The sequence below is a fragment of the Ascaphus truei genome, chromosome 22, assembly GCF_040206685.1.
Source record: "Ascaphus truei isolate aAscTru1 chromosome 22, aAscTru1.hap1, whole genome shotgun sequence".
Lineage (NCBI taxonomy): Eukaryota > Metazoa > Chordata > Amphibia > Anura > Ascaphidae > Ascaphus > Ascaphus truei.
The window spans coordinates 1,224,347-1,251,930 of record NC_134504.1 but is presented as its reverse complement, the minus strand read 5'-3'; the positions used below and the strand labels follow the sequence as shown (position 1 = coordinate 1,251,930).

The window sequence follows — 27,584 nt, the reverse complement described above, 5'->3', positions numbered from 1 at the left end:
TATTTCTACATCCTTACAAAGCGTCATGTTTTTATTTTTTGCAGCTTCCTTTACTTGCTATTGTATTTTTTCCAGCGGGAAGGAGCGCTAAAGGTAAGTAACGACCTTTTAATGTCACTACGGGAACTTTCAGCAGTGGGAAAGCTAATGGCCGTTACAAAGGCCCTGATTTCAATTCTCGGTGCTCTTTTATACCTGTGCTCCTATATAGACACCAGGGAAAGTATAGGAATTATATACTGTGTAGAAGCCCATTTAATAATACGCCTCCCGCTATATTGCACTGTAACTAAGGCTGTGCTGCCGGCGTTGCCACATAGAGTGTGCGCGCCAGTCCTTGCGTGGCTGTCTCCCGCACCATGTGTGAACATCCCATGTACTGGGCTGCAGCAGATTAGGGAGGCGGTCGGGGGCATGGCGGGGGCTTTGGTGAACGCATCACGGAGCTGGTTCACCCTCATTGGCTGAACCAGCTAACGTGACACAGACGCCGTGCTACTGGAGCCTGAAAGACAAATTCACTTGTCTTGGCAAAATGTCGCAGCGTCAACGCGCTGCTTGGCCACCGGGACATTAAAAAGTGCCAATCGTGCGCGTGCACGTAAGTGTCCGCACGTCGCAATGCCGGTGCCCTGAGCGCAGCCTAAAGCAACAGTCCATGCAGGAAGATATCTTTCGACCCCATTTAACTGAATGGACCAAAAAGGGGCATATTTACTAAGCAATGTTTATCTATAAGACCTTCCAGAAGAAGACAATTTACAGCCCATTCACTTAAATGGGCCATTATGTTCCATATTTCCTTGTCCTATAAAGAAGCACGGCTTAGTACATATCATCCTTTATCCCATATTTACAAAGTAGTGAAGGGATTGTAGGGTATATTTCTGCTAAAAAGTCAGTGTAAAAATTATGTCACTTTGCACTCAAATAATGAATTAAGTAGAAATAGCCGGGATAGTCCAGTTGCGATAGTGCAGAGTTAATGAGTTCTTCAGTATTAGGTGATACCTTTTTTATTTGGACTCACAATAGATATTATAAGACAAGCTTTCGCAAGCTCTCTCTCTTCCGCGGGTCAGCAATGCTGATTTACACAGGTTTCATGGTAAAGATAAACCCCATGAAATCTCTGTAAGTCAGTATCGCTGACTTGAGGAAGAGAGAGAACTCTCGGAAGCGTGTCTTATAATATCTATTGTTAGTCCATTAGTAATACTGAAGTACTCACACAAATAATAAAACATGTCTTTACCACTTCCCAACGTGTTGTAAAGTCCCATCTATTTATAGGTGTCTGTAATATCAGTTACATTGTGAGGGAAGCTATATTAAGGAACTTGTAGTCTTTGCACAGGACTTGCATCTTGACAATTAATATTACGAATATTAGGCATTTATGTTGCTACCTTCAGCTGAATCATGACAGATTTACGGCATCTACAGAAGATGGGGAATGAGACCATTTCATAACAATATTATGTAGATTAATGATGGATCTGAACGCTTACTAGACAAAGATAACCATTCTGCAGACGTGATGTTGTACTCGAAACTCTCGAAAAAGGGTTTTGTTCATATTAGGTATTCAAAACTCATTCATTTTATCATCGATGAACATACATTATCTTGGTCCCCCACAACATACAAATTGCAGTGGATTGCTTCCCATTCTGAGGACTGCAGTCACAACCAGACCATGAACATCCCATTCCAATGCTAATAGAGCCAGGTATAAAGGTCCAATATCTACTGGACATAACCGTGACGTGTTGAGACATCAAGCATTTAAATGTATTTGAAATGAGTTGGTTACAAAATTGTTTGTTGGGGAGACAGATTAAAGGAGCTTGAGTTGCAATTACCGTATAATGTTCTAGAACCAATAACGTTACTAGAACTGTACTATTGAACAAACAATATGACATTAGTATATGCCTCTCACAGATTTAGTCAATTGTTATTGCATTGGGGGGAAATATATAAATGTCTAAACTAATTTATAGATATATTGATACTTAAAGGGGCAGCCAGTTCATGTCTTTAAATCTTCCAGCTCACTGTAAGCTGAGTGTACGGTGAATGTCTGACCGGATGCTGTTCCATTAATCTCGTGCGAGATAAGTGACCCCAGGTGGTCCAACTGAATTTCTTATTCTCCATAGGAAACCGTCAGCCATGAGTAGTGACGCTGAGATGGCCGTGTTTGGAGTGGCGGCCCAGTACCTCCGGAAGTCAGAGAAGGAGAGGATAGAGGCACAAAATCGTCCCTTTGATGCAAAAACATCTTGCTATGTGATTGACCCGAAAGAGATGTATGTGAAGGGTATTGTCCAGAGCAAAGAGGGTGGAAAAGCTACTGTGAAAAAGGGCGATAATACCGTAAGTTGAGAAAAGTGTATAACAAAGTATTATATTAACCGATTTGGTGGTAGTGACGCCTATCCTTCTCTATCAATGAAGGAATCTAAGCCCATATTTCTAAGCAGTGCTATTGCATTTGACCCTTTTAAGTGCCGGAAGGCACCTTATATCCCATTCATAGGAACAAGCCATAAAGTGTCTACTGGCACGGAACAGTGTCTTGTGGCACTGGATGTGTCTTGTGGCACTGGATGGTGCCTTGTGGCACTGGATGGTGCCTTGTGGCACTGGATGGTGCCTTGTGGCACTGGATGGTGCCTTGTGGCACTGGATGGTGCCTTGTGGGTTGGCACAGTTGAGTAAATATAAGCCAAATTGTGTTTTAGTGGTTGTCAAAAACAATTCACATTTTTGTTCTGTGTTATACAAAGGCAGGATATGAATCACCAACATTATAATTGATTCAGGTGATTTTCCTAGGGTTGGATTCATGATTAATTGCCAATCAAAATATAGCAACGTTCACCTAATTTCTATTTGTCTGTAAATTCTTCCCGCAACTCCAGTTTATACATTTCTGGAAATCTGTCAAATATAACTTTTCAGGAATACCTTTTAATAGAGATGATTTATTTGGGTTATTTTTTTACTTTGAATTTGTGAATAAACCTCTTTGCAATGTACAGAATCCCTTGGGTGCAAAATAATTAAACTTCTCTCACAAAATTACACTATTTGCCTGACCTAATGTGCAATATTTGGCCAAACGTATGGGATATGTTGAGCGTTAAGTCAGTTTTTTACATGGCCTCCTGTTGAATATCGTCATTTCCTTATCTAATGTTTTGACTTTGTAGACTGTAACAGTGAAGGATGATGATGTCTTCCCCATGAATCCACCCAAGTACGATAAAATTGAAGACATGGCTATGATGACCCACTTGAATGAACCATCTGTCCTGTATAACCTCAAAGAGCGCTATGCAGCCTGGATGATCTATGTAAGTTAATACCACAATCTGAAATTAATCTAACCTTCAGATACCAGTGTCAATAGTAATGAAACCTTTCTGTATAACTCTATTTGTACACTATTCCGAGCCACCTCTCATCATTTGATATACTGTATGATGTAGGCATTTGCAAATGGATCCCCAAGCAGAAATTCTTTACATTGTCCATTAAACACCCAGTAACTTCTCCATTAGGTTTACTGGCTCATTGAAATAAAAGATTGTTAAAGGGTGGGGTGTGTGGTGTGTGCGGTGTGTGCGGTGGTGTGTGGGTGGTGTGTGTGGTGTGTGTGTGGTGTGTGTGTGGTGTGTGTGTGTGTGTGTGTGTGTGTGTGTGGTGAGTGGTGTGTGGTGTGTGGTGTGTGGAGTGTGAAGGTGAAAGATATTTGACAGCAGTCTACTAAATAAGTTAGTTTTGGCCTGTATCTTACCAGCCAGTGTGGAGTCACGTGCCAGAGAAGGAGCAGAGGACAGTGGTTTCTGAAATTTGCAAGCACTGCATTCAGTAACACAGCTCACACTGATTGGTCTGCAAGTTCAGCACTGTGGCTTTTAATCATTACTGATTCATTCCAAGGTCCCAGATGAGTGAGATTTAATGGTCCTATGCCAATCGAATAATTCTAAAATGCCTCACACTGAATGGTTCCCACATTCCTCTCCTGATTGGGATATAACTACCTATACTGTATGTGCGCTTTCACTTTCAGACCTACTCTGGCCTCTTTTGTGCCACCGTCAACCCCTATAAGTGGCTTCCTGTGTATAACCCAGAGGTGGTCGATGCTTACAGAGGGAAGAAGCGTCAGGAGGCTCCCCCCCATATCTTCTCCATCTCTGACAACGCCTATCAGGCCATGCTCACTGGTAAGCTGTCCTAAAGCTTGGAATAGCAAATATAGGTATAGGCCGATCATTTTACTAGGCCATGATATTTTCCCAGAAGACGTGCGCCAATAGTTCTGAGGAAGTTGTGTTGATTTCTGGTAGATAAACTTTTTTTTCAGGGTGTCTGCGATTAGTAGAGTCCCAAGTGCTACATATCTCCTCAAACAACTGGTAGAGAGACACCGGTGCATACAACGAAGCACACCTGGGAGTTGCTAATAGGAGATGCAAAGTATATTTAAATGACCCACACCCCACGCCTGCTAAAAGGTTTCTACAAGGCATATCCTGACAAACCAGGTGCTAAGACACTTTGTGAGGAAAGGGGTACTCTACGACCCAACCGGATCAGAACCCACAACCCCCTACACCTCACACCTGTAGCAAATCATACTCGTGGACATTCCCCCTGCATGAGGAGACCACCTGAGATACCTGGGAGATATCCTATTACCATATGCACAGTATAGGAAGGAAGACAGGGAAGGGTCCACGCGGAGGATTAGTTGCAGCTGTGAGCAGCAGAACACGCAAGTTTGCAGCGATCATGGAGCTATCCAGCAGCTGGTTTAGGAAAACCCATATTCAGGGTCTGCAAGTTCTGGGTGTATTGAATACAAATTACAATGTTAAAATGATTGCAGATTCAGGTGCATTCACACACATTTTTAACTGTCCAATCTGCCTATAAATATCCGTTTGCCAAACTAACTGGTTAAAAAAAACAGCAAAAAAATGTTCTGCACTAATTTCGACACATTCGCCTGTTCTACATACCAGCATTTTCAGAAACGTAAATTGGCCAGCAACAGGAGTTTGCCACACAGCCAATAACTAACCGTGACCTATAGATGTTGCAGGCTGTATCGCTCCATCTGGTAGGATATAGTGAGATACAGTATGGTGTGATACTCTGTGTCAAGACTACCATTGAACCCTATGGACACTCTGATATTGTGATTGATACCAAGATATGTAGCGTTCTCACTTGGTACTGCACAAGATCACTATTACTGATTGGCTCTTTACACTTTGCTGGTAGGCCTATTCTAGGATCAACAGAGATCATGGCTATTATAAGTGGTGGTATTTAGCTGCCAATCTAGTTAATTACAGGCATTAAACAATGTTATATTGGATCTAAAGTATATAAAACAAGTTATTTCTGAAACATTCTCATTTATAGTATTACTTGTTTTTTGTACTTTGTTGCAGATCGTGACAATCAATCCATCTTGATTACGTAAGTAAAATATTCCAATTAATTCAAAGTATTTAGAAAATAACATACATCTAAAATGTATTTATCCAAACATGTTTCTGTTTCCACATCTCTACTGTGACACAGTATACAGATATAATGGTCTTAATTGTTTCCTGAGTGAGATGTGAATGTTTCCGGTGGAATGAATTGTAATTTTTTGCACCAGCGCTGCCTTATTATATTGATATTCAGCATTATAATGGAATATTTTGTGTTATCTGGAGGAATAATGTCACATGTTACATCTGTAGCTGCAGTATAGATATGGAATGTAAAGTGGACAAGAGGATTACAGCGATATTGCTCGAATAACTGAATGCTAAGGATTTATTCTTATATTGTATTCCCAGCGGAGAATCCGGTGCTGGGAAGACAGTGAACACGAAACGTGTCATCCAATACTTTGCAACAATTGCAGCCACTGGGGAGAAGAAGAAAGAGGCCGACAAGACTAAGGTAATGTCACCCGCAGTAACGTAATGTCTCCCGCAGTACCGTAATGTCGCCCGCAGTAACGTAATGTCGCCCGCAGTAACGTAATGTCACCCGCAGTAACGTAATGTCTCCCGCAGTAACGTAATGTCTCCCGCAGTAACATAATGTCTCCCGCAGTAACGTAATGTCACCCGCAGTAACTGTAGCCCATTTGGTTTTGGAGGAGCCTGCAATGGATTCATATTCTATTAGATCAGGGGAGGCCAACTCCAGTCCTCAAGGACCACCAACAGGTCATGTTTGAAGGTTATCCCTGCTTCAGCACAGGTGGCTCAATCAGTGGTTCAGTCATTGACTTCACTGCCAGTGTTGAACAAGAGAAATCCTGAAAACCTGACCTGTTGGTGGCCCTTGAGGACCAGATTTGGCCTCCCCTATATTAGTTCTTAGTATCAGGTGATTACATTGTTATCAGTAACAGCGGCACGTTAATTGTGCATCAGTTATAAAAAGTTATTCTTAATCTATTTGCCCGAATCTAGACAAATTGTCTCTGTACATGCCAGAGGCCATGTCATACGTACCATGTACATCATTAGGGCACTGCAAAGGTTAATGTATATACTATGGTGATATTGGTGTTTACCGCTCGAATCCTTACGCTTTAATTAACAGGCCCCAAAGAGCGCTCCTTAAAGAAATGTTTGGCCTTTTCATAAATGAAGTTTTGAGAAACAGATCGCAATTGTTATATTGTTTCATCTAAATGTTGGTCTCTTCAATATTTGTAGGGGACCCTGGAGGATCAGATTATCCAGGCTAACCCTCTGCTGGAAGCCTTCGGCAACGCCAAGACCGTGAGGAATGACAACTCCTCCCGCTTTGTAAGTTACGGTTTCCTCGTCGTGTATTCATGGCATAAATGGCTGTGAGTCTGTCCAGGAATTAAGGGGAGAAACACTCTGGCACATATTTAGAGTGGCGCTATGCTATAAGACATCTTCTGGCACTGAAAGACTCCTTACACTTACTTACTATAGGTTGTCATATAAACAGAGCTACAGTGTAACATGGCAACTATTTAGTTTGGTTTTTCTAACATTTCTGAATAAAATTGGACTTTAAATTTGTGCATCAGTGGATGCAGAAACAAATAACATTTTAGCGCAACTTTGTGTAATATCCATATATAATGTTGCAATATGTCCTGACGATGCCACATATATTTAAAATCAGTCAGTCAATAATAAAACTGTGGTAGTTGTTATATTGCAATATTGGAAATTCAAACAGAATACCTGTTTGCACTGCAAAAGCAAACAGTTTACAAAATGAATACAATATATTTAACATACAAGTTCGAACTAAAAGTATGTACAGTACAGTATACCCTACCAGCAGCTACAACATTGACCATACAGTATTCCACATGAGTATCCACTCAGAAGTGTCAGGCTATATACGTGATGGCTTTATTCATAGCAGTACAGGAAACTAATGTTAGTTTTGAAAATGCAATGGGGGTTATTTATTAAACTGTGATCGTGCCAATGAAATCTATGGCAGTTTCTGTGTGATAATGCCCAGATCAGCACTATGAACTTTTCATGATTAACCCCCAATATCTTACAGAAATACGGTACAGATGTAGCCCAACTGAACATCCCAAGAGATACGGCAAATATACCAATTTGCCACAGCTCAGAAAAGTTGATGCCACATTCTGGGACCTTAGCAAACCGCAATGACATAGTTGATTAGGTTATATAAAGACAGGCTGTATGTCCATTCAGATAAACCTTTGTTAAATAATCATTTGATGAGATACTCATTGTATATTCATAATTCTCCTTTCCTCTAATCAACTGATGATCGCAAGTCATTTGCATTGTCTATGGGGTGAGAAATAATAACCAATGGATGTTAATCTGGCTAAACCTGTGCAATTCCCTACTAACAGTTTCTAATTTGTTTAATGAATAGGGTAAATTCATCAGAATTCATTTTGGCGCCACAGGAAAACTATCTTCTGCTGATATTGAAACATGTAAGTTCCCACAAAACAGAGAACACTTGACAATGACACAATGGATGTCATGTTGCACTATTAACCTTGTGTCTATCGTTTTTGTTTACTTAGATCTGCTGGAAAAATCCAGAGTAACATTTCAGTTATCAGCGGAAAGGAGCTACCACATCTTCTATCAGGTCATGTGCAACAAGAAGCCAGAGCTAATTGGTGAGCCACTGTAAAGACCACCTTATTTTCAGCAGTGGTTTAGACTTTGTGTTAGGTGGACTCTCAGTGTAGGTCCTCAGATTTATCCCACAGTATATATTCACCTACAATATGGCTGCATTACCCTGATCATCAATGTAAACCGTGTTTTCAGAAATGCTCCTGATTACAACCAACCCTTATGACTTCCCATTTGTAAGCCAAGGTGAAATTACTGTGGCCAGCATTGATGACCAAGAGGAGTTAATGGCCACTGATGTAAGTATCTACTCAGAATACTGTACATTGAATCAATTGTCCTGCATGTCCATACACTATAAAAATACAACGGCTTATATGGAAGTTATACAAATTCAGCATATTCTATTTCAGTAGATATCATTACAACGCATTATAATGTAACATTCCTGATGTTCTCATGCAGAGTGCCATTGACATCTTGGGTTTCAATCAAGATGAGAAAATTGGTATCTATAAGCTGACGGGGGCTGTCTTGCACTACGGTAACCTGAAATTCAAGCAGAAGCAGCGTGAGGAGCAGGCTGAGCCAGACGGCACGGAAGGTAAGAAAACCTTCTACTGACTTTTACTATTTAGATAATCCCATTTAAGGAATGTGGGGGTATAGAAGATAATGGTATTATGTGTTATATTCTATCTTCCTTTTCATATCCACTGTTAAAATACCAAGGTTAGGTAGAGAAAATGCATCTAGTCTAATATGAGGTCACTGGGGCAGATGAATCAAATCAATTCTGGGGAAACATTGATACAAAGGCTTCCCTGGGAAGATTTAGGCTATATTCATTTGAAACCTTCAGTCTAATTATCAAGTATCTTCACTTCCCTTTTGTAGAGTCTCAAGAAGGGGAGGGGGTTTGTTAAAAGGCTATATAAGGCTTTATAACATATTATCTGGAAGGGATGAAACCCTCCACCTCAGTGCATCTTTCCTGCTCCCCTTTCCCAAAAACGTATCCAAATCTATAGCAAACCGAAAACGCTGCACTGCGTCAAGGAGAAAAGCGTGTTGTGCCAATACATAGAGCCCATCCCCCTAAAAGAATGGAAGCCACCCTGATCTGGGCTGAAGAATACTGCTCCTCATATACAGTGGCGTGGAGTGTCTTCCCAATAATGTATCTATCAACATGCCTTTTTTACTATTTTATAGTTGCTGACAAAATTGCCTACTTGATGGGTCTGAACTCAGCGGATTTGCTGAAGGCGTTGTGCTACCCAAGAGTGAAAGTTGGAAATGAATTTGTGACCAAAGGTCAAACTGTCCAACAGGTAAGTTCTCTGATATCATATATTCTCATTATTATAGATATGCCAGTGTCTTCCCTAGTGCTTCACAAAATGTCACGGGAATTTTCAGGAAATGTAGTCCTTTCCTTACCTTTTTTTTAAATGGTCACATTGTCCAAAAAGTTGCAAAATGTCACCAATTTCATCATTGTTGACAGCAATTTAATGTTTGGCAAACTCTGGCAAAGCTTGCCAGAATATTTAATATTACCTGGTTTAGAGCTCGTGAACATTGTGCAAATCTCTAATTGTTATGTGTTTCTAAGTGTGTAGTTTTGTAATGTTTACATTAATACATTTTCCCCTAAAGGTTCATAACTCAGTTGGTGCCTTGGGCAAGTCTGTCTATGAGAAGATGTTCTTGTGGATGGTCATTCGTATCAACCAGCAGTTGGATACTAAGCAACCAAGACAGCATTACATTGGGGTCTTGGACATTGCTGGCTTTGAGATCTTTGATGTAAGTAACATAGCATACATATGAAAGTAATAAGTACAGTTATTACTCAGTATGGTATTTTAATTGCAGCCTGTAACAGAATGAGTAATGTGTCTCTCTCTCATTTGTCAGTACAACAGCTTGGAGCAGCTCTGTATCAACTTCACCAATGAGAAACTGCAACAGTTCTTCAACCATCACATGTTTGTCCTGGAACAAGAGGAATACAAGAAGGAAGGGATCGATTGGGAGTTCATTGACTTTGGGATGGACTTGGCTGCCTGCATTGAGCTTATTGAGAAGGTACACTATATTTGTAATATATCTAATATTATAGCATAATATATTTTTACATTTACATGAATTTCACACACACACACGCACACACGCACGCACGCGCACACACGCACACACACACACACACACACAGTTTATTAAAACAAAGTAATTGTTAAAATTGGTATTGGGTGAGATTTTCAAAGTAGGTGATTTCTAGTGAATTTTTATATATTTTACACCACTCGTGAATATCCAAAATTAGCTTATTTAGGAAACTTGCCCATCTCCACAACCTTCTGTCTCACTTTAACAATTGTGTACAGATGTTGCGAGTTCTATTATTGTCTCCCTTTGGATATGTTGTGATATATTGTGACTATTTTTTCATTGAATCTTATGGAACGTTGCAATATTCTGAGTCATACTGGGATACATACAGTATGTTGTGTAACTGTGTCAGTAAACTCACTAAGACAATAGCCACAAAGGAAGGGGAATACTAGCAGTTTGAAAACCACTATTAAAAAAATGCAGCCCCATTACTACACAGGGAATTGTTACTCAATGCTGTTTGTTTATCATTCCTTTCCTCAGCCAATGGGTATTTTCTCCATCCTGGAAGAGGAGTGCATGTTTCCCAAGGCGACAGACGTTTCATTCAAGAACAAGCTGTATGACCAACATCTTGGCAAGTGCAACAACTTCCAGAAGCCCAAGCCTGCCAAAGGCAAAGCCGAGGCTCACTTCTCCCTTGTGCACTATGCTGGGACGGTGGACTACAACATCACTGGATGGCTTGAGAAGAACAAGGACCCCTTGAATGAAACTGTCATTGGGCTCTACCAGAAGTCTTCGGTGAAGCTCTTGTCCTTCCTCTACGCTGGTGTTGCCGGTGCTGATGCAGGTAATGTTTATGTTTTTTCATACGATCTTTTGGGTCTGATCCATTATGTAAAATTGTTATGCATTGTGCGGTTGTATGTATGTATGTATGTATGTATGTATGTATGTATGTACGTATGTATGTATGTATGTATGTATGTATGTATGTATGTATGTATGTATGTATGTACGTATGTATGGCTTTATTTATATAGCGCCATTAATGTACATAGTGCTTCACAGCAATCATACACGTGACAATCATATAAATAACAAAGGATTCCCTGCTTGAGCACACGGTCATTGACTGAGTCACTGATTGAGCCGCCTGTGCTGAAGCAGGGATATCCTTAAAACCTGACCTGTTGGTGGCCCTTGAGGACTGGAGTTGGCCACTCCTGTTCTAGATGGACCTTAAGGAGAGCAAAGGCCTATCACTAGTCAATCATGGCCTTATGGGTTTATTCATTAAAGAGGACAATTGTTGATTTCCTCTCTAATCAATAGCCACTATCAACTGATAATAGCTATCACACCGTGATCACAACGTAATCACAACATAATCACAATGTAATACAACGTGATCACAATATAATCACACCGTAATCACACCGTAATCACACCGTAATCACAACATAATCATAACATAATCACACCGTGATCACACCGTAATCACAGCGTAATCACAACGTAATCACAACGTAATCACACCGTGATCACAGCGTAATCACAACGTAATCACACCGTAATCACACCGTAATCACACCGTAATCACAACGTAATCACAGCGTAATCATAACGTAATCACACCGTAATCACAGCGTAATCACAACGTAATCACAACGTAATCATAACGTAATCACAACGTGATCACACCGTAATCACAGCGTAATCACACCGTAATCACAGCGTAATCACACCGTAATCACAACGTAATCATAACGTAATCACAACGTAATCACACCGTGATCACACCGTAATCACAGCGTAATCACAACGTAATACAACGTGATCACAATATAATCACACCGTAATCACACCGTAATCACACCGTAATCACATCGTAATCACAACGTAATCATAACGTAATCACAACGTAATCACACCGTGATCACACCGTAATCACAGCGTAATCACAACGTAATCACAACGTAATCACAACGTAATCACAGCGTAATCACAACGTAATCATAACGTAATCACAACATAATCACACCGTAATCACACCGTAATCACAACGTAATCACAACGTAATCACAACGTAATCACACCGTAATCACAACGTAATCACAACGTAATCACAACGTAATCACAACGTAGGGACTGAACACCTTCAATTAAAAAATGTGTGAGACTCTGACGTTGACGTAGAAATGTTCTGTACAATGCGACTTATCAGTCTACAGTAATATTAACTGAAATATTACATCTCTGTTCTGGATTTTCAGATGCCGGTAAGAAGGGTGGTAAGAAGAAGGGTTCCTCCTTTCAGACCGTGTCTGCTCTTTTCAGGGTATGTTAATATTATTCATACTTATTCTTATATAGAGCTGAGCAAGTATGCTGTCCTTAACATTGGGAGCATATGGATTTTTTAAGGTGGCAGGGAGTTGCATATACTATACTGTACAAATAATAAAGCTATGATCATTGAACATTAGACTGTGCACATGAAAAAGGGAATACGTGCCCAAAGAGCTTACACTCTACTGGGTATATGCAATGAATGAGGTCATTCTATATACGCCGAAGTGGCCATTCAAATCATATTCATCCTGAACAACCACTTTGGCATATACAGTATAGAATATATATGGACCTAAGTGTTTAATTCAGTGAATGCTTATAATGTACTTCGTATTGATGGTTACTATTTACATCTTAAATATCATCTATCTATAGGAGAACTTAAACAAACTGATGAGCAACCTGAGAAGCACACACCCTCACTTTGTCCGATGCCTGATCCCCAACGAGACAAAGACACCAGGTAAATAAAAAACACAAGCGCTAGAATTTGCGAGCACATGAGACCTGGGAGCTGTTTAAATCTCTGTACACTACGTTACAAGGTGTCATAATCGCGATGAATCTGTCATTTTACCCACACAAGCTGGGTTATATAAGACTTACAGCAGTTAGGCCCCTCCAACCGTAGGTCCAAAATGAACTAAGGGTGGTGGCATATTTAATAAGGAAAATGTAGCTACTTGACACCTATCTTTAACTAATGTTTTTTGATGCTGAGATCATTTGACAATCCTGGAATCTAAAGGTAAGTTGTTCTTTTGTTTTTTATCTTTGCTTGTAAAGTAATTATGGTGCAATAATTAGATGAATGTAAGGCGCTGGTAAGTAATTCAAAGTCGGAGGACCTGGAGAAAAGCAAAACATATTCATTTGTTTCACAATAAGTAAAATTATGACTTTGAGGGTGATTGAATATTTCTCAGGAAGCCAGTTATACTGATAAATTGTTTATTCTCTTATTAGTTTAAGGTTTGACCTTTTATGTGGACTGCCCGTTTAACCAGCACATCATCCCTCCCCCTTAGCAAAGGTTGTTGTCTGTAAATGTGTTTGCACATGCAGTATACACCCTTTGGGGTCAATATATGAAAATAGCAATCCTGGGTTTAAAGATTAATCTTATCAAAACCAGGGGGTCTCCTGGATATCATCGGTGGTGCCCCAATTTCTGAGGACCCCCCGTCACCCCGAAGCAGTAAGTCTGTGGTGGACCGGGCCTCCACCAGGCAAACTAGAGAAACAATATGGCCACCGAGGTCATGGCTCATTCCGGCGGCCAATAGAAAAGCCATGCTGGCATCGGGAGATAACGTGGCGCCTTTCTAATGGTGACTCCTGCCACCATATTTGTAGTTCTTTTGTGTTGAGGGACCTCCGATGAACTCTGGGAGACCCCAGATTTAGATGGAAAAAAACAAGCAACCAGTATTGCTGGTTTAAGCTAAAGTGGGGAAATTACTGTATCCACAAAAAAAACCATTAAAAAATATGTCCCTAACACAACCGGAAATAGGAAGACAGACCACACTTATTCAAAAACAGTGTTATAGCAACTATTTTATTTCAGTAATGATGACGAACTGTTAATGCCCTTTGTTGTATGGACAAGTGACACTGTTAAAACATCACATGTATTCCAAGACTATATATTTGTTATGTCTCTCTAAAACAATAAAAAAAATTGAAACAAACAAAAAAAAAGATGTGAATATCGTCTTTGATGGCTCTGGTGCCATTTTCCTGCCCAATAATGGCACCACTTATGCGTCAATGTTAAGAGCACTCAGAATCATTCAGAACTAGATAGAATCTGGGATAAAGTCTCATAATATATTCTGAAAATGTTTACTTACATGCTGTATAATATTGGATTCATGTCTTGCCTTGTAGCATTATTTATTAAGCAGTCTTCTGGAATAAGGCCAATTCTGACACGGGAAGAAACATTACAGTCCGTTCAAGAGGTCTTCTAGGAGCAGGAGGAGTCTTACGGCCCTAAGTACTTTATAAATGCAACATATACAGCATGTCTATACTCATTTATCTTCATTGTTTAAGGTACAATGGACCATTACCTGGTGATGCATCAGCTTCGGTGTAACGGTGTGCTGGAAGGCATCAGGATTTGCAGGAAGGGATTCCCCAGCAGGATTCTATACAGTGACTTCAAGCAGCGGTATGGATTTCTCACTGTAGCGCTTATTACAATACTATATACAGTATCTTCCTGGTTAATCATACTCTCTGAGACATGACTGTTTGACCATACACACACACATACACTGAGGTCGTCACGTAGCTATAATTGATCAGTCCTATGGATAAATGTGTTTATACTTTGTAGTTACAAGATGATTATTACTCTATTTTAATATAAATTACATGAACTGGTCAGTGATATTTGCTTTTTTCTACAGCTACAAGATCCTGAATGCAAGCGCTATCCCAGAGGGGCAGTTTATTGATAGCAAGAAGGCTTCAGAGAAACTTCTTGGATCTATTGATGTTGACCATACGCAGTACAGATTTGGACACACAAAGGTACTTTTCCTCTGTAGAGGCTGATAAACGCGTACAATCACTTAGGGATAAATATATATTGTAGGAATTACTGTATGAATTTTAACTATTTATAATCATGTGAAATTACAATACTGAGGTTAGTGGAAGCAAATAGAAAATGGCGACATGCACCCAATTTAGTCCCAGTACAGAACGTCCTGTAGACCAATCTGTGCCGAATTTTTTACCAAAGTTCATACATAAACTGGAATATCCTAAAAAGCATATGGCAAAACCGAACTCCAGCTAGAGTCTGTAGGGTATACCAGTTTGTGTATAAACTACTGATAGTGCAAAGTATCACACTAATAGATTTTTGTCTAGATGCTAGTTGGATCATTATTTCAATACATAACTTTTATGTTTATGGAAAAGAACTTAGTAGTCATACAAATACTGTACATGTCACGTTGACTCTGAATTCCGTTCAAACAAAAAGGGATCATATGTAATCATCTCATCACCAAACCATTTTGTCGGATTTCAGGTGTTCTTCAAAGCTGGTCTTCTGGGTACTCTTGAAGAGATGCGAGATGATAAGCTGGCACACCTGATCACCCGTACTCAGGCTCAGTGCAGAGGATTCCTCATGAGAGTGGAATTCCAGAAGATGATGGAAAGGAGGTACCATGCTGCATATTCTTTTTAGTAACTGTATTTAAATTATTTGTCAATGGAATTGGTGCTACCAGTTGGTTGCAATATAGCATCTAGTAGCTGTCATTTCCCTGCATATTCCAACACAAGGTTGACAACCTCAAAGTGTTGAACCAAATGCTGAACCAAACTCTGTTTAATTCCCAGGGAGTCTGTTTTCACCATTCAGTACAATGTCCGCTCATTCATGAATGTCAAACACTGGCCTTGGATGAAGCTGTACTTCAAAATCAAACCTCTTCTCAAGAGCGCCGAATCTGAGAAAGAGATGGCTAATATGAAGGAAGAGTTTGAGAAACTTAAAGTCAACTTTGCTAAATCTGAAGCCAGGAAGAAGGAGCTGGAGGAGAAAATGGTCTCAGTTATGCAGGAAAAGAATGACCTGCAACTTCAAGTGCAATCAGTAAGTGATTCAAAATATAGAGGGGAATTCACCACTGTTCAGTGCACTTCATCAGTCGAGATAAGGTTTTTCTCCAAGCCTTTAATTATTTTTATAACTTTGAACCACTATCACAAAAGACCAATGATATAGATCAACACCTTGCAAAATCTATAACATATACAAATGCATCAATCAGACAACAGATTAAGCATATAATCTCAAAATAAACACAAACATGTGGATGTACTGTAAGAGCTTGTATTTTTCCACACCAGTTAGACTATAAAATAATTTCTGCAACAAAAACATTGTTATGTTAATTCTTTCTTTGGGAGCACTAAAATGTAACTCATTGTCCAAAAATCTTTCACAGGAATCAGATAGTTTGTCAGATTCAGAAGAGAGATGTGAAGGTCTCATCAAAGCCAAGATACAACTGGAGGCGAAAATCAAGGAGGCCAATGAGAGGCTGGAGGAGGAGGAAGAATCCAACGCTGAGCTGACAGCAAAGAAAAGGAAACTTGAGGATGAATGTTCTGAACTGAAGAAAGACATTGACGACCTGGAGCTCACGTTGGCCAAAGTGGAGAAAGAGAAGCATGCCACAGAAAACAAGGTCATTTACTTATGACTTATGAATATTAAATCATCTGTTTTCAATATAATATATATTAAATTAGAACTCAATGATGACAGACTTATTAATTACGCTTGGGTATGCAATATTATTATCATGTTTTCGTGCAGAGAAAGTGGCTCTCCTAGGTTACAAGATCGTTAATAGTCTCAAACTAGATTAAAAAATGAATTATAGCACTTGTCCTGTGCTATACAATTATCAATCCTATCTACCTATGTTTACTCATCATTACGTTGAGCTATTGAGCTATTGAACCAAAGTATTGAGACTGAGGCATTGAGGCGTTGAGGCGTTGAGCTATGTACTATGTTGATTTTTTTTTCTTTAATTCGGAAGTAACATTCAATTTAATCCTGCTAGCAACCGTCATGTCTACTTAGAACATGGAAATGTAAATAACCAAACTTTAACAATACAGTCCAAGTTTTAGATTTTTAAGACATATTGGTTTGGAGATACTATAAACGTTTTCATTTTTCCCTTAATAGAAACATAGATTAGAATCACTTGGCCCAGTGAGTCTGCCCATTTTCCTATTTGTTGTACAACCCCCCTATTTGATACTTGACTTTATAAATGATAAGTTACGTTAATGGACTGAGGAATGAGTTTTATCATAGGCAGTAAATCATGAGCAATAAACTATTACTAGTCATGTTAATTATTACAAATAATCCAAACTCAAGAAGTTTACAGAAATATTAGCCATAACCATAACCTACAAGTGACATTTATTATAAAGATGGTACTGCACATCATTTATTTAAAATTCTTTTAATATGTAGGTTAAAAATCTTACTGAAGAGATGGCTATTCTGGATGAGAGTATTGCCAAACTTTCAAAGGAGAAGAAAGCCCTTCAAGAGGCCCATCAACAGACCTTGGATGATCTCCAAGCCGAGGAGGACAAAGTAAACACTCTCACCAAAGCAAAAACCAAGCTGGAACAGCAAGTGGATGATGTACGTATCATTGATATAGATAATGGGTACTACTTTTAGCTGTAGTGCGATATTGAAAGGCTTGTGCTCTAAACTTTACACTTTCCTGCAGCTTGAAGGGTCTTTGGAGCAAGAGAAGAAGCTCCGCATGGACCTGGAAAGATCAAAGAGGAAGCTGGAGGGTGATCTGAAATTGGCCCAAGAAACTACAATGGATTTGGAAAATGACCGGCAGCAGCTGGACGAAAAAGTTAAAAAGTAAGAAGATCAGACATTAGTGGGACAATTGTTGGGTGAACACAACTATTAGATAGACAACGAGCAAGGAGCGCTCAATAATATTATGTGTATTTTTGTTTACTCTTAACAGGAAGGATTTTGAAATCAGTCAATTTCAAAGCAAGATTGAAGATGAACAGGCTCTTGGTGCTCAGTTGCAGAAGAAAATTAAGGAGCTTCAGGTACATTTTCTTACCTATAGGAGCTAGTTCACAAACCTGTGTTGGTATAGGGCTTAATGTAATCCCAAGGTGGTGAACAGGTTACCACGTGTGCTACCACTATCCCAGCTTATGAAATGATAATTGAGATGGTTCTAAACTTTAATATATCCAACAATAATTATTCACAATGAACTCTAGGCCCGTATTGAGGAACTTGAAGAGGAAATCGAAGCTGAGCGGGCAGCCCGTGCAAAGGCAGAGAAGCAGCGGTCTGACCTCTCCAGGGAACTTGAAGAGATCAGCGAGCGTCTGGAAGAGGCCGGTGGGGCAACTTCCCTCCAGATCGAGATGAACAAGAAGCGTGAAGCAGAGTTCCAGAAGATGCGCCGTGACCTTGAAGAGTCCACACTGCAGCATGAAGCCACCGCTGCTGCTCTCCGTAAGAAGCATGCCGACAGCAGCGCTGAGCTTGCAGAACAAATCGATAACCTCCAGCGTGTCAAACAGAAACTGGAAAAGGAAAAGAGTGAACTTAAGATGGAAATTGATGATCTTGCCAGTAACATGGAGTCTGTCTCCAAATCAAAGGTAAGTTTCGAGAATGTAGTTATGCTGTAAGAAAAACTGTTATTTAAGTAGTTATCATCAAAAATGGTGGCAATCATTGTTATGTTCCTGGCATGAGCAGGGGAATCCTGATGAATTATACAACTGTCATATAGAAAGATGTTGGGTACCAACAGAGAAAATATTCCAAGAGTAGATATTTATTCCTCCTCATATGGACCATTTGCTAAGCCAACTATGGGATATTGTACATGATATTTACAAATAATATAATATTTTGAGGTTCTTTATCAAAGCTTTTCTAAGGCAGAACACAGCACCAGATTGGTCGAATAAAAAATCCTAAAGAATACAACAGGATCTTTTTCTTTGGTACATTTTGGCAACAGTGTTAAAGCTGGGAGACTTTGATAATTAAACCTGATTATCTTGCACAATTACCATGAAGTCTGTCTCAAAAGCCAAAGTATGTCTTAAACAAATGTTCCATGGTAGTTAACAGTAGATGCTCAATATGGTGGATGTTCTATAGCTGTTTTTTCCGGAGTGATGATAGCAGGTACAATAAAATAAAATATTCCCCGTTTCTGCTTCTTGACAGTCAAACCTGGAAAAGATTTGCCGAACCTTAGAGGACCAATTCAGTGAAATTAAGACAAAAGAGGAAGAGCATGTGAGAATAATTAATGACATAAACATCCACAAAGCGCGTCTTCAGACGGAGAACGGTAATTACTCATGATGAACCTCTCTCTACCAATAGTTTGACTGAAGAGAAATCAATTTTGCTGATGTTGTGGCTGATTTTCTTCACTTAGGTGAATTCTCCCGTCAACTGGAGGAAAAAGAGGCTTTAATTTCTCAGCTTTCCAGAGGAAAACAGGCTTTCACCCAGCAAACGGAAGAACTGAAGCGGCAATTGGAAGAGGAAACAAAGGTACGTGTTTTTAATACAAAAAAATGACATACTATATAGATGACATTTGACAAAGCAGTGACACTTCATCAAAAGACAATTTCATGCATACTGCAATTAATTATACAACACATGTACATTACCAGTTACTGCTGTTGTTTTATTAATATCTAAGTTTAGTTGTTCTTTTAACTTATTGAAGAAAATAACATTAGTCGCAAGAGGTGAAAAGTTGTATTTAATAAAGTGTCAACAATTTATGTTACGTTATATCTCTAAAGGCTAAGAATGCTCTCGCCCACGGTTTGCAATCTGCGCGGCATGACTGTGACCTTCTCCGCGAGCAATATGAAGAGGAACAGGAGGCCAAAGCTGAGCTGCAGAGATCGTTGTCCAAGGCCAACGGTGAAGTTGCTCAGTGGAGAACCAAATATGAGACAGATGCTATTCAGCGCACAGAGGAACTGGAGGACGCCAAGTATGTTTTCAATGAATACACTTTACGTTTATTATCTGTTGTGTTATCTGAGGAACAATGTAATAGCTGTATAAAATATCACATGATGTTCTGTGTTTCTCCCTTGGATCCTGCCTCATCATGTTTTCTTACCCCTCTGCATCATAAACAAAAGAAAAATCGAACAGGTCTATAATAGCATCCCATGTAAGAAACCCTAAGGAGTTTGGTACATAGTACATTTGCATTAACGTTATCTTCCCCAAATATACGTTTTTCTAAGCCAATGTATGACATGCTGTGACTTCTTCTAAGCTACTTGCAATATACAGTACAATACTTGTCTCTTTGTATAACAGGAAGAAGCTGGCTCAGCGCCTCCAGGATGCTGAGGAGCAAATTGAGGCCGTCAATTCTAAGTGTTCATCTCTGGAAAAGACAAAGCAGAGGCTTCAAGGAGAAGTGGAGGACCTTATGGTGGATGTGGAACGCTCCAACTCAGCCTGCGCAGCCCTTGACAAGAAACAGAGGAACTTTGATAAGGTTTTATAACATATTCATTATTTACTACATTTCATTTCATTTGACTCAGGAGGTCAACATTTCAACATGTTTCTACAGTCTATTTTTCTGGTTCATCTGTTGTAAAGGGTATCACATGGAGATCATTTTGAAAATATGTCATATGTGGGAATCACACGTTGAAGACACCTCACTAGTTACATCTATTATTTAATTATTCTACAGTAAAAGGGCTTCATGGACATTAGGAAGTCTCTCTGGGTCATTTTTGACATTTTGTGGATGATTTTGTCCCCAGGTTCTGGCAGACTGGAAGCAGAAATATGAAGAAACTCAGGCGGAACTGGAATCTTCTCTGAAAGAGTCTCGATCTCTGAGCACGGAGGTCTTCAAAATGAAAAATTCTTATGAAGAAGCATTAGATCAGCTCGAGACCATCAAGAGAGAGAATAAGAACCTGCAACGTAAGCATGGGGTCAGGCGTAAATACTGTATTAAAGATTCATCATTATAGCATCAGTTCTCACAGGAAAAATTCTGTATATTCTCATTTGATACATACAGTTATATTATAAATAGTCTCACAACGTTATACTCCTTTATCAAACGTTATAACCAAGCCATGCAATAACTCTATATAGTATGTGTGTATGTATATACAGTATATACACACACAGTAAGGTCAAATGTATCTGAGGCACTAAATATTTCACAAATAATAGAAATAAGTAGCCTGATTCAGCTGATCTTGATACATAGGCCACTTTGCGGATTGTAATTCTATCTCAAAGAGCACCTAGTTGAAAGGAAATCTTGGCAGTATAACTTTTTCTAGGTTCTTTAATGGTGTTTATAATGGTTTAGAGATCTAAGATGTGACATTGTTCCCCCATATAACAACCACATCCCACTATAGCTCAGAATATTACAGAATTTCAATTGGATTTAATGGCAGTGATGGTGCAGAATGTCACAACATATCCAACCGTATCCCACCAGAGGAAACGCAATGCCTGGTCCATCTGTTTGTCCAGAACCTTTGAAATCTCCATATAAGGCTATCACTTCTTGTCATTTTGCAGAGGAGATCGTTGATCTAACTGAGCAGTTAGGCGAATCAGGGAAAATTATTCATGAGTTGGAAAAATCCAAGAAGCTGGTTGAGCAGGAAAAGTCCGAGCTCCAGTCGGCCCTCGAAGAAGCGGAGGTAAATATAGAACTTTTAGAAGACATCACAAAATGGTCACCTTAGAAGAGAACTGTGTTTTTGAAACATATTTATTATTTGATTACATTTAGGCATCCTTGGAGCATGAAGAAGCCAAAATTCTCCGCGTTCAACTTGAACTGAATCAAGTGAAGTCTGAAATTGATAGAAAGCTGGCTGAGAAGGATGAAGAGATGGAACAGATAAAGAGAAACAGCCTGAGGGCTTTGGAATCAATGCAGAGTACGCTTGATTCTGAGATCAGAAGCAGGAATGATGCCCTGAGGATGAAGAAAAAGATGGAGGGAGATCTTAACGAAATGGAAATCCAACTAAGCCATGCCAACCGCCAAGCTGCTGAGGCCCAGAAGCAGCTGAGAAACGTGCAGGGACTGCTTAAGGTAGTTTTTCCGACGAAAGTATCTATTGTCATTTGGTATCACATCATTGGCTAAGATTGATTACATTGATTTCTTCCTACCTAGGATACCCAACTGCACCTTGATGATACTCTTAGAAGCAACGAGGATCTGAAGGAACAGCTGGCTATTGTTGAAAGAAGAAATAACCTCATGACTGCAGAAATTGAAGAGATGAGAATTGCCCTGGAACAGACTGAGCGTGGACGCAAAATAGCTGAACAGGAACTCCTTGATACCAGTGAGCGTGTCCAACTGCTGCACACTCAGGTACAGAGGACCGCATATTTCTGCACTGTTATATATTTAACTTGAGCCCTAGTTCTGACTTTATTTCCTTATTAATCTAACCACCAGAACACCAGCCTCATCAACACCAAGAAGAAGCTCGAGTCTGATGTGTCTCAACTGCAAACTGAAGTTGAAGAGACTGTCCAAGAGGCAAGGAACGCAGAAGATAAAGCCAAGAAGGCAATAACAGATGTAAGTCCTGTTTCCTCTTCACTGTGTATATTTTCTTTAACCTCTACAATAAGGGATTCAATACTGGATTTTGTAATCCCCCTGACAATGTTCAATCTTTACATGTACACATGCGTGTCATGAATTTAAATGAAGCCAATATTTGAATGTGAATATCCTAATTGATATGACATATCATGGCAGACTGCGTGGGTAACCTTTGTTTATTGCTTCAGGCTGCCATGATGGCAGAGGAATTAAAGAAGGAACAGGACACGAGTGCCCACCTTGAGAGGATGAAGAAGAACCTGGAGCAGACAGTGAAGGATCTGCAGCTCCGTCTGGATGAAGCTGAGCAGTTGGCCCTAAAAGGAGGAAAGAAGCAGCTCCAGAAACTGGAGTCCAGGGTAAGTCTCTATATTTCTGGGAGTAACATGAAATATGCATAAGGATCTATAATTACTTAATTCTGGTGTTAATCCTCAAATCAGTCCTATGTTTTAAAAGAAAGATGCAGTGAAAGTATCCTGCCTATTGTATTCTAGGCCTAACTGTAATGCATACTAAATATTATACACCAGGGGTTCTCAACGCCAGTGCTCAAGGCCCCATCAGCCGAGATTTTCAGGATATCCCTGCTTCAGCACAGGTGGCTCAATCAGTCCCAGCTTCAGCACAGGTGGCTCAATCAGTCCCAGCTTCAGCACAGGTGCCTCAATCAATCCCAGCTTCAGTACAGGTGGCTCAATCAGTCCCTGATTGAGCCACCTGTGCTGAAGCTGGGATATCCTTAAAACCTGACCTGTTGGAGGGAGGGGGGGCTTGAGCACTGGAGTTGAGCCCCCTGTTGTATAGAGAGAGAGACAAAGCAGAATATGCTCTTTGCACCAGGTGTGTATGAAAGTAACTTGTGCCAGAGTTAGACTTCCATGTATACAATAAATGTACCTTAAACATTTGTACAATATGCGACTTACTGGGTTATAGTAAATGCTTTTAATGGTCCATAAAACTATCCATATTGCAGGTGCGTGAACTTGAGAACGAACTTGAGGCTGAGCAGAAGAGAGGCTCTGATGCCATCAAGGGCGTGCGCAAGTATGAGCGGAGAGTGAAGGAGCTGACATACCAGGTATATTACATACAGCAAACGCCAAGAACCTACAATCATTCTCCAAGTCACCTCCCTTTCTCATATTGTTTTCCTTACTTACAGTCTGAAGAGGACAAGAAGAACGTGTTCAGACTTCAGGACTTAGTGGACAAGTTGCAAATGAAAGTGAAAGCTTACAAGAGACAATCTGAGGAGTCTGTAAGTATATAGAAATCAGCAGTCATTCAGATACGTTACTAAAGCGGAATTGACGACCACTTTGTATATATCATGCATATGATTTATATTTCTAAAAAAGCATTTAAGCCAGAGATCAATCTCACATTATTTGCCAATGGCTAAAAGAGATCGAACCCATACCCCTTATCGGAGCTCGGTGAATTAACCCCTTAGTTGTTAAAAATGTTAAAGTATAAGTAAATGATCAAAAAAGCTACAGTATTCCCTCCATGAACACTTTATATTGCGAGTGATACTTGGATGTGTTCACTATTGCTCAACAAAGTAATGATTCTTTAAATATTGTATAGTACTGGACTACAGGTAAGAAACAGCAGACTAACTAATGATCCCTTTAATACATATATTTTAGGAGGAACAGGCGAATGCACATATGTCTAGATTCAGGAAAACTCAGCATGAACTGGAAGAGGCAGAGGAGCGTGCCGATATCGCAGAATCACAAGTCAACAAGCTGAGAGTCAAGAGTCGCGATATTACCAAGGTGAGACACACCTGGCCGGTTTTGTAGACAGTCTCTGTAGCTAGCAATTACTGTGTCCTTTTCTGATCGCAAGGCATGGTGAGATAAAGTGATGTGCCAAAGGGCACTAAAATATAGTGGCCCTGGACTAACAACCTGCTTACTCTACTCCATATAGAGTGCTGTTATTATCAGGCCCGGCCTCTCTCGCCGCCCAATGTGTTCCCCTAAAACCATTTCTACTACCTGCAAATATGTGAACGATCGTGAACCTTTTTAATGCCCTATTGACGTGCCTGGTACGTTATGAGCAAATGCTCATTATTAAGGGGCAGATCGGGTGGCGTACTCCAACGAGTGACACCCCTCAAATCGCAAGGCGACACAAAGGATGCAAAACTTGAAGCTAAGACCTTGATACAGTGACGCAAAGAGACGCAAGATTTAAACATTTGCTATGATACATTTCCCCTGATGAGTCTTAAGGTGTCTCATAGCACTGCTTAGTAAATATGTGCCAGTCTGTCGGGGATTCCCTGGGGAGAAGGCTGGAAGACCCTACAGCAATGTGATACGGCACCATTATTACTTTGGCTAATTAATACATCTTTGCTTTCCTACCACTTAGTGAATATTTTATATTCTGCATTTTCCCCTCGATAGGACACCCTTTCAGATACAGTACTATACACTGACAATACCGCCCGTAACATATATACATATATATATATATATATATATATATATATATATATATATATATATATATACTGTATATATATATATATATATATATATATATATATATATATATATATATATATATTACAGTATAATACACATTATTCTGTATGGAGTTATGAATCGTTATATCTATTGTAATCCCGTTTTTCTTTTTCCTTTATAGATAGCAGAAGAGTGAAAAGAAACAGTGAAACGGAACAGAATATGTATATTTGTAGAAGAGGTTCATAAAATATGGACTTCTATGTAAATCAGTATGTTCATATGTAGTATGTGTAGATGGAAATAAATGCAATGCAGACCCTGTTATCGTGTGTGCTATCTTTCTTTACAGTCACAGTGATATTTAAAGGTATAGTTTGGTACCAATGGTTTCTTTGTCACAGTGACTTTTTTTTTTCAACAAAGAATTTTTATTAAGTGTTTGATACAGGCATACAACAATCTTTCAACACATTGTCTTGAAATTCAGCATCTGCAGCACTTATTTTAAGTAACGTCTATGGTAACTAGACATACTGGGAAGACGTACAGACTGATATCCTCACGACACCAGACTACACACAAGGAAAAATGGGGGGGGGGGAGGTGGACCTGCAGTCTTGAATTCCTCAATCGAAGCGCTTTTGTATCTGGTCCTAAGTGTGAGGGATCCGATCAGATTTGTAATCGCCCATATTTTCAATGAACTGACTTGGTTCCTGTCCGCCCTACCTGTCTCATGGTTGCCTACCGTCAGTACCAGCCCATCCAAGGAGAATGCATTTCATATGATCAAAGCAGTATAGTAGTGGCATCTACCTCTGGTATATCTGATTGGGCTAACCATGGAGCCCACACTTTTAGAAAGTTTGTGCCGGTGTCATTGACCATGCTCTTCAGCTGTTCCATCCGGCAAACGTACCAAATTCTATTCCGAATTTTTGGGATATTGGGTAAATCAGGTTGCTTCCACAATGCTGCGATTTCGTACCGCAGGGCCGTAGCAAAATGTGCAATTAATTTGTGCTCTGATCTGTTTAGTCCCTTGGTGCGCCTGCCCAACAGGAGCAACCAAGGGTCCAAAGGGACCTCGTGACCGAGTAAACTCTGCAGCCAGTTTCTAATATCTTCCCAAATCGGGGCCACTTTAGCACAACCCCAGAGCATATGCAACAATTCTGCCTGCTCCCCACATTGTTTTGGGCACAAGGGGGGTAATCTTTGATAAACTTAGCCAATCTTTTCGGGTAAGATACCACCTCATGAGGACCTTGTATGCATTCTCCTTAAATGTGGTGCAAATAGAGCTCTTTGCCGCTGCCAGTACTATAGTGTCCCAGTCCTTGTCTTCTAAGGTCTCCCCTAAGTCCTCCTCCCACCTGGCCCTGTAACTCAGTTTGTTGTCATCGTCCTTTGCAGGACAGACCACCTCTCTATAAATGCCAGAGATAAGTCCCTTGGTACCTGTCCCTCTGGAACAGAGCTGCTCAAAATTTGTACGCCTGGGACGTTTTGGGATTTTGATATAGAACGTCGGATCTGGAGGTATCTAAATAATTCTGAATTTGGTATGCCTTTTTCGGATTTAAGTTGTTCAAATGATTTTATTGAGATTCTGCCCTCCAGATGTAGGAGCCTCGTGAGGCCTTTTTGTTTCCAAATTGCGAAATCTTTACTCAACAGACCAGGAGCAAAATCAGGGTTACCCAAGAACGGGGTCAATAAGGAGTGCTGCCTGGAAAGGGCATATTTATATCTGCTGATCTCCCATACTGCCAACGAGCTGCCCAGCGCGGAAAGCGGTTACACACACACACACACACACACACACACACACACACACACACACACACACACACACACACACACACACACACACACACACACACACACACATAGTAATCCTTCAACAATGAAATGTGCTACACTGACTCACTCCAAACCTCTAGAGATAGAAGGCGTGGGGATAAAGGCTTTTCTTGTAGGGAGGGAATTAGGTAACATATGAAATTAACATGGCAAGACTTTGGGGGGTACGTACAATATCCTGAGCAGCAATTAGCTCCAAAGCAAGAGAACACAAATGAAGATTTGTGGCCGTGACAGGTGTAAGAAGCTAGTTACCTTGTGTCTTACGTTTGGCTCTCTCGGACCTGACATGTTTATTTGACACAAAGAAAAATATAAACTGGATCAGTTTTAGGTGTAATATTTGATTA

General features: G+C 39.9%; 1 protein-coding gene across 1 annotated transcript; it reads left to right on the top strand.

Moving 5' to 3' along the window:
* On the top strand, positions 1 to 25,692 carry LOC142472556 (myosin-4). The gene is made up of 40 exons (XM_075579609.1): positions 1 to 93; positions 2,166 to 2,382; positions 3,222 to 3,365; positions 4,088 to 4,244; positions 5,481 to 5,508; positions 5,880 to 5,985; positions 6,756 to 6,848; positions 7,948 to 8,011; positions 8,105 to 8,203; positions 8,358 to 8,461; positions 8,628 to 8,766; positions 9,378 to 9,496; positions 9,825 to 9,974; positions 10,086 to 10,256; positions 10,827 to 11,136; positions 12,563 to 12,627; positions 13,017 to 13,104; positions 14,703 to 14,820; positions 15,062 to 15,185; positions 15,694 to 15,830; positions 16,011 to 16,266; positions 16,622 to 16,864; positions 17,674 to 17,850; positions 17,942 to 18,087; positions 18,200 to 18,290; positions 18,471 to 18,860; positions 19,441 to 19,567; positions 19,658 to 19,776; positions 20,037 to 20,233; positions 20,572 to 20,755; positions 21,033 to 21,198; positions 21,817 to 21,941; positions 22,034 to 22,342; positions 22,427 to 22,630; positions 22,718 to 22,843; positions 23,059 to 23,229; positions 23,850 to 23,954; positions 24,039 to 24,134; positions 24,529 to 24,660; positions 25,547 to 25,692. The coding sequence occupies exons 2-40, from the start codon at positions 2,179 to 2,181 to the stop codon at positions 25,559 to 25,561; spliced, it is 5,799 nt and encodes a 1,932-aa protein (XP_075435724.1). The 5' UTR covers positions 1 to 93; positions 2,166 to 2,178; the 3' UTR covers positions 25,562 to 25,692.
* Positions 25,693 to 27,584: the final 1,892 nt, after the last annotated feature.

Bases quoted from the DNA above. Each gene is read 5' to 3' on its own strand.
- LOC142472556 (XM_075579609.1), top strand. From the start codon at position 2,179: ATGAGTAGTGACGCTGAGATGGCCGTGTTTGGAGTGGCGGCCCAGTAC. The intron at 5,509-5,879 runs GTAAGTAAAATA...TTGTATTCCCAG, and splicing joins AATCAATCCATCTTGATTAC to CGGAGAATCCGGTGCTGGGA. The intron at 24,135-24,528 runs GTAAGTATATAG...CATATATTTTAG, and splicing joins AGAGACAATCTGAGGAGTCT to GAGGAACAGGCGAATGCACA.